The sequence below is a fragment of the Bos indicus x Bos taurus genome, chromosome 17 (assembly GCF_003369695.1).
Source record: "Bos indicus x Bos taurus breed Angus x Brahman F1 hybrid chromosome 17, Bos_hybrid_MaternalHap_v2.0, whole genome shotgun sequence".
Classification (NCBI taxonomy): Eukaryota; Metazoa; Chordata; class Mammalia; order Artiodactyla; family Bovidae; genus Bos; species Bos indicus x Bos taurus.
The window spans coordinates 58,221,245-58,228,995 of record NC_040092.1 but is presented as its reverse complement, the minus strand read 5'-3'; the positions used below and the strand labels follow the sequence as shown (position 1 = coordinate 58,228,995).

The 7,751-nt window shown below is 37.4% G+C and overlaps 1 protein-coding gene across 10 annotated transcripts in view; it reads right to left on the bottom strand.

Moving 5' to 3' along the window:
* Window positions 1–2,667: 2,667 nt before the first annotated feature.
* Window positions 2,668–7,751, bottom strand: part of GAB1 (GRB2 associated binding protein 1) — a 128,015-nt gene continuing 122,931 nt past the window's right edge. For 6 of the 10 annotated variants that reach the window (XM_027567419.1, XM_027567424.1, XM_027567422.1 and 3 more), the window contains 2 exons: window positions 5,501–5,623; window positions 2,766–4,669 (listed from right to left, as the gene is read on the bottom strand). In XM_027567419.1, coding sequence (XP_027423220.1) covers window positions 4,511–4,669; window positions 5,501–5,623 — 282 coding nt within the window. In that variant the 3' untranslated portion in view covers window positions 2,766–4,510. Of the gene's footprint in view, window positions 4,670–5,500; window positions 5,624–7,751 lie in introns of all 10 variants that reach the window. The other 4 variants (XM_027567421.1, XM_027567418.1, XM_027567420.1 and 1 more) reach the window with 2 other exon arrangements.

Genomic DNA, 7,751 nt, shown 5'->3' with positions numbered 1-7,751 from the left:
AAATTTATACATAAGATTCTGCTGTGGAAATTTGGGATGGTTATCAACAATCGATTTAGGTTACAAGAACTCACACAAAGCCATGTCTTTTTAGTAAAGGAAGCAAGAAGCTAGGTTAATCCCTTGATGAAACAGACTGTTGAAACTCATAATATACATTATACTGAACCTAAAGAAAGATAAATCTATGGAGGATGAATTATTTCAAGTTGCAGTAATATATAAACATATTTATCAGATTAAAACCAATCATCTCAAAACCTGACAAGTGATTTTTCATCATCACAAGTCCATGATGTCTAAAATATTCATTTGCACCATGGCTTTTCATCTCACAGTTGTTAGTATTTTAAATTATGTACAGATTTACATAAAGCAGATGTTATTGTTTTTCTGGAGATGACCCTCTCTCTCTGGATCCACTTGGTTTGGTCATGTTATGTCAATCCTGTTAAAAAGCTGACCGTTTATCTAACAGTGGAGGGTAAGACCAACCGCAATGACCCAAAGATAGGAATAAAAAGGATTGGCCCACATTGTTGTTTCTAAAATTTTTAAGGCTAACACATTTTAAAAAAGATAATTCACTTGAAATACTAACACTGATACTTTCAATGGGTCAAATAAAGAGGCACTAAGAGTGTTTGGGAGTATGTAAGCATTATGCCTAAGGTATAGTGTATGGGCATAAAATAGTTAATAGCTAAACAGAACATAAAAAATACTGTTTTTGCTAGAGGGGGAATGCAGGCAACTTCCCACTAGTAGAAAAACAAACACTGGGGTTCAATTTAGAGTTTGACTGAGTTGAATATGAAGATTATAAGCTTCCATGGATTAAATATAAAGTTCAGAGGGAATTATGACATTAATGTACAAGCATGGCAGTATTTCTGTATCAAATTAGTCTATGATTAAATACAATGCTATATATACATACACACACTCATAGTACCTTTATGGAAGTCTCTAAAATGCTCACAGTGGCTTATACAGTATTGATGAAAAATAAAGATAAAAAGGTATAGTATGTAGATAAAAACCATTTTTATAGCTTACTGAGTGATACCTCCTGTGGGTTCAGTAGCTTAAACTGTTCAAGTTCAAATTCTGATTTTTTAAAGTGGCATTGCACACTGGTATTCAAACTTTCATGAAATTGTACAGTTTTTTAAAAGAAAGACTAGAAGGGAGAGAGCATAAACGTGGTAGAAAAAGACTTCTGATTTATAACTCAACTGTTACGTGGTTAACAAGTGGTGTTCAACACATGTCTGGCCAAAACTCGGCTTCTTGTAGGTGATTAAGGATATTAAGGGGTCTGTTTTCCCAATGGTTTAATGGTAAAGAATTTGCCTTTAATGCAGGAGGCACAAGAGACATGGGCTTGATCCCTGCGTCAGGTAGATCCCCTGGAGAAGGAAATGGCAACCCACTCCAGTATTCCTGCCTGGAAAATTCTATGGACAGAGGAGTCTGGCGGGGCTACAGTCCATGGACTTGCAATGAGTCAGACACAACTTGAGCATGCTCGCATATGTGTATTTACATATATATGTGTATACACATATAGGTATTAAAAATGTTTGATTCAAATTTTGTTTTTATAAAAGTGCATAGTTTAAAAACTTACTAAAAATTCTATCACACTGGAGACCACTTATGTATAAATTTCTACTACCAGGATAATTTACTTTATGTATAAACTGGGAATACGACTATAACTCTCTCTAGTTAAAGAATCTCCTGTAATGTGTGTTTAAACCCTATTATTTTACTTACCTACATTTGCATGAATCAAAATTCTCTTGATAGTACTCAAATAACAAGGCAAAGAAACAGACTGGCAGCTGAGGCTTCACCAACTATAATCTCAACTTCACATTTGTGTTACTTAGAAATCAATGTTAGATTCTTAGTAACGGACTAAGACAAGTAGACAAATGTGGACTCAAGATATGGTTACACTGATTAAATGGACTTTTCAGGCTTTATGTATTGGGCTTATACAAAGTTTACTTAAAAAAGATTCTAGCACTAAAAAATGTTTGGGAGATAAGAGTCGGACACAATTGAGCGACTTCCCTTTCACTTTTCACTTTCATGCATTGGAGAAGGAAATGGTAACCCACTCCAGTGTTCTTGCCTGGAGAATCCCAGGGACAGGGGAGCCTGGTGAGCTTCCGTCTGTGGGGTCGCACAGAGTCGGACACGACTGAAGCAACTTAGCAGCAGCAGCAGCAGCTCTGTAAGAGACTGTCTTTCCATTTAATTTGTTAATCCAGTGTTTAATGTGAATTACTTTAACAAACTGCCTAATACATTTTAATTCTTAAATTACTCAGCTTAATGGGAAAATTTCTACAAATTAGTGTTGTGGGTCTTCAAAAATGATAACTTGTAAAATATTGAGAAATTCCACTAAAATATTCATAATTGCCTTAAGCTTTTCTGATAGGTCACATTTAAAACAATATTTCTAACTGTGAATTAGTCACATATCTATTGTTATGTTCTAAATCTCAAAATATGCTTATCCTCCATGCAACACAAGTAAGTACCCTCACACTAAAAACTGTGTTGTGTGTTTTGATAGCTCAGGAACATTTCAATGATTTTTTCCTTTATTTTGTGGTTTCATTATAAAACAACTTGCACACACCAAACTCAAACAATCTTTTTTATTTAAAAACCCACCTCAAAATTCAGTTCTGGGTTTAGTTTCTGTTTAAAAATAAGCAAACATTTAAAAGCATCAAATGTTATTCGTCTACAATTCATCTTGTTATGAACGATTTTTTAGTTCATGGAGGGGACATAAACCCATTACATAAGTCAGGCACAGGACAGTGGCCAAGGGGCCAGAAATCAGGGCACATCTGTGTTCTCAGGCAACAGTTAGAGGTCTGAAGTGGGATGGGGGAACATGACTCAGCTGTAGGCTCTCCGATCTCTATGCCCCCTCCAAAAACTGTTAGTAAGTCTCAAATCAGTACATAACAGATTGTATGTAACGTACTTAAAACCCAATCAAACCAACAACTATATCTGCTTTCTAAATTACATTGCAAAGCCAAGACAGATAAATTATAGCCTCACTATATATAATGTGTGATCTTGATATCCATGTCACAGGACCATGTTATAGGTGAGAAAGAATCATACGATACCTCTGGTGGTTTCAGAAATCTAGTTGGAAGAAGTCCATGGCTATAAGATTTCACATTATAGCAAGGCTCCACTATTTCTTGAATTGGGACAGTGAATATAAATCACAGTACAAAATCGTTAATTTTTTTTTTTACTGGAAAAGCAATAGGTGCTACATATGAGAATCACTTATATAACATCTATTTAAAAAAACAACGCAGATATAAAACATTAATTGCATAGGGATTTAAATAGGATAAGGCCAAGAAGAATATTAAGTAAAGTTTTTTTAAAAACCATAGAAAGGGCACTATGGTGTCAAAAGACAGAATTTCATTCTTAGAGCAATAAATCTGCATGACTGTCTAATTAAAAGTCACAGTATGTTGCTATAACTAACAGTGAATATCAACTGTGTCATTAATTCCAAACTGGAAACCAACAACATTAGAGGATTAACAAGAACACAACTAAAGCTCGTTGTATAAACCTGATCAGTGTATTAGCACATCAGTGCCTGGTACGTACCTGATTAGCTGTATAATCTACACTTTGCAAATAGCGTAAATTTTAATACATGGTAACAAGTGTGAGAGCACATCCTCACCGCATGCCATCAGTGATTTACACGCTTACTTGATAGTGTCATTATTCACTCTTTTCAAGGTGTAAGATCCCACCCGGCAGAATCTTCACTGAATGAACCCAAAACACTGTAATTAACAAACTATAACAAGGTTCCACCATTGAAAACTAAATGTCCACGAACCAGGGAACTAAGTCCTGACGCCAGTATGGACACGATGTTCAGCACTTTGAAAGGCAGTGAATGATGAGTCCAACTCCACTTTGTATTTTAAGCTAACGATCACCCCGTGAAGTTTCAGGTAGAATGGCAGACTGCGAACGTGCTTCTCATGCCACGTTGTTATCCTGCAGGTCAGAGAGTGATTTCTCAATGGGAAAGTAGCTTAGTTTACTCAGCATCGTTCTTGAGGAAAAAACAAGAACTCCCAAAAGAATCGTGTTAAGGTCCATTTGGGAATACCCAAACCAACGCTTCAGATGAAAAAGTGCATAAATACAGTAATACTACAAGTGTGTTAACTACAGAACAAATGTTTCTCTGGGAACCAAACAATAGTATTTTCCCACATTATTTACATGTGATGAATTGTTCCGATACCACAAAGCACCATTTACAGTCTTGACAGCTTGATGAAGCCTGAAAGGTCCTCCGACTCTGACTCTACTTAGTTGAGGATCTACCTAGAGTAGAAGGGTCAAGTTATCTCGGGTCAAGCAGGATTTCTCTTTACAGTTCAGTCCTCTTTCGTTCAGACACGTTAAAGCAGTCTTTTCATTTCACATTCTTGGCTGGTGTTTCGGATTCTGTGGATTGCCTCCCATCGGTCCAGGCTTCCCGGGTGCTTTTCAGAGCGAGGGTCTTCTGTTGGTCAACCACCACATAGTCCACTCTCTCGTCGGCTACGCTGCTGCCTGAGCCGCTGCTCTTTTGCTAAAAAGCAAAGGAAAAAAATCCCATAAGTTCCCGCAGAAGGTGTGCTTCTGCGTGAACTCCAGTCTTAAAACATGAGCATATGCACGCTGTGAATAACTTCTGAAATTCTACTGGTTCACCAAAAAATAACACAAACGACTGCAACTTAATGATGCGATCACTATCCTAACTGTACTCTGCTTTTCCACTAATTTTAGAATTCTTATATTTAAGAATTAGGGACTTCCCTCGTGATCCAGTGGCTCAGACTCTGTGCTGCTAATGCAGGAAAGTGTAAATAAACAGTGTCTGTATAATAAGAATGTGTGTGTGTGTGTTAGTCGCTATGTCCGACTCTCTGCGACCCCATGGACTGCAGCCCCCCAGGCTCCCCTGTTCATGGAATTCTCCAGGTAAGGATACTGGAATGGGTTGCCATTTCCTCCTCCATGATATCATAAGAATACAACTAATAATAATATCTAATTTGTGAGTATAACAACACCAACAAAAGCTTAAAACTTTTGGACAAAGTCAGTAAGGGAGTAATTTGGGTAAACTAACATTGGAAAGAGTGAAGACCATGATTAACTGTGGAACTTCAGAATTTTTTAAGCAAACATTTTAATGATAATCCCTAAGACAGTATAAAATATGTAACTTCCATGCCATTAGACATGAAAAAATAAATTAATCTGCATAACTGTTGTTTGTGATTTATAAAAAGGCATTAAGTAATAGAGTTTTCTAAACTTAAATTAAACATATTAATAGAATTCCCTCAAAGGAGACAGATCTTCAGGTTTCATACATGAGCTAAGTACATTTATAGAAAGAGGTTTCACTTACCTTACGTGGTGGTGTGGATTTCCCAGAATCTAAATCTAGATCTAGGTATTCCACTTGTTTGTCTCCTTTGGGCTTGATCATCGGGCTGTTTCCTCCATCAAGACTATTACTGCCAAAAAGATTCTGAAAGTACAATACAGTAAAGTGAACGGTCAAACATTCATGAGACATACTGCTCTTTACCTTGTCTGCCATCTATATAAGCCTAAATATTAATTTTAGGAGAATATAGCTTGAAGAAATGTCTCCACAGAAAATAGTATTTTAGGATGGGGAAAGATAAGTAATATTTTATTTATTTATTTTTTTGATAAGTAATATTTTAAAAATTGATTAAAACATAGCTTTGGGACTTCCCTGGTGGTCCGGTGGTTGGGAGTTTGCCTGCCAATGCAGGGGACATGGGTTTGATCCCTGGTCTGGGAGGATTCCACAATGCTCTGGGGCAATTAAGCCCAGGTGTTGCAGCTACCGAGCCGTGTAGCTGAAGCCCATGCTGCACAATAAGAGAAGCCGCCACAATGAGAAGCCCATGCACGGCAACTAGAGAGCCCACATGCAGAGCGAGGGCCCAGTGCAGCCAAAAATACATTGTAAGAACAACAACAACCAAAAAAAAAAAAAAGCTTAGGTAAGCGAGCTAAAAATAATTTGAAGAGTAAAACTTGGTTCCGACTAAGACTGGGACGTCAAGCTATAGTTAGTTGGAATAGTTCTACCTCAATACTATCTGAACTCAATTACATTCTTTAACTATAGGATCCTTATAGTCCATGTTTTCTGATTAATTTTTTTGTTTGTTTTTAGGGATTGACCAAGATGGTGGAAAGGACCTAAGCTCACATCTTCTTAAATTAAACTTTTCTCTTAAAGTTCTACATTTAAAGGCTTTCATGCTAAAATATGGTAACTAAACGCTATGAATACTGAGTCTATTGGCAAAGACTATTTTTCAACCGTCTGGAATTTTTACCAGTTGTTTCCGTCTTCTCTTAGCCACATCTTTCTGTCCCTAACAGAGGCTGTACAATAGAAGGACTACTGTCTAAGAAAAGAAAAAGAAAAAAGGAAGGCAGAGGAAGCAGTGAAGAACCAGAACAAAAAAGCCTGAGGCAGAAAAGTGAAGAAAAGAAATAGGTTATTAGGAACATGACGATCAATGCTAAATAAAAAGGAAAGGATGATGTGAATTTATATCCCTGCATACACCCTCTACTCTGATTATGACAGTCTTCAAACATGCTCCAATAAATGATTTGTTCCCAGACCTTGCTGCTTTTAATCTTAACTAAGAAGGTTCCTGACTTCTCCTAGGTGACGCTACGTGCTTACTAGGGGCTTTCACCTTGTACCCTCTACCACATAGATACTATTGTTCACACGTTAGCTCATACTTTTGGAGAAAACCATAACGATGTAATCGACTTGACAATTTTATACTTGTTTGAATGAACAACACAATTGGAAAGCTGCATAAATCCGCTTCTGTTGATTCTTTCATACTGCTACTCCATTTCTTTTGGGTTAAACAGAGTAAAACGTGATTTAGGGAAAGGATGATTGCTAGGAAAACTCTGCGTTTATTCACTCACGTATAAACGGAGCTGCTGACAGCCTGTGTGAAACGTTTTTATGAATCAGGAAAAGGTGCTCCTTTCTGGGGCAACAAAGTTCTGCCCCAGGACCCACAGCCTAGGGCGCAGGCCACGGTCTGGGTTGCATGTACTCGAATGCAGTGTGTGTGTGTGCTTTGCTGTATCTACTACATACTGCGCACGGCAGGTGTATGCAGTAGACAATCTGCATTACTGCATGTGATGGACCTAAATGCAGGAGGAGGTTTTTAAACCAAATCCATCAACTACTGCCAAGAAAACATTAAAAAAGCACTGGCAGTAACATGCAGGGCACAAAAAATGCAAGCAAATATTACTGCTCAGTTAGTATAAATAGCTACTCTTCCCCCCAACCCTGCCTTTATCTGATTCATGAAAAACTGAAATTGTTTTCTCTAAATGACTCCATATCTCATGCTCATATAAAAAACCAAGCTGGACTGCGTGTGGGAGTATGTGAAATTTTGTATTCAAATGCAACGACAGAGCTCATACCTGGAATTTCCCTAACTGAAAACATACAGAATTATTCACAGCGTTGCAGGCTATGAACAGAACCCTTGAGTTCATGTGACGTGCACATTTAATCTAAGTAAGGTGTCCCTAAACTGAAGTTCTCAGGATTGCTAGTTAAA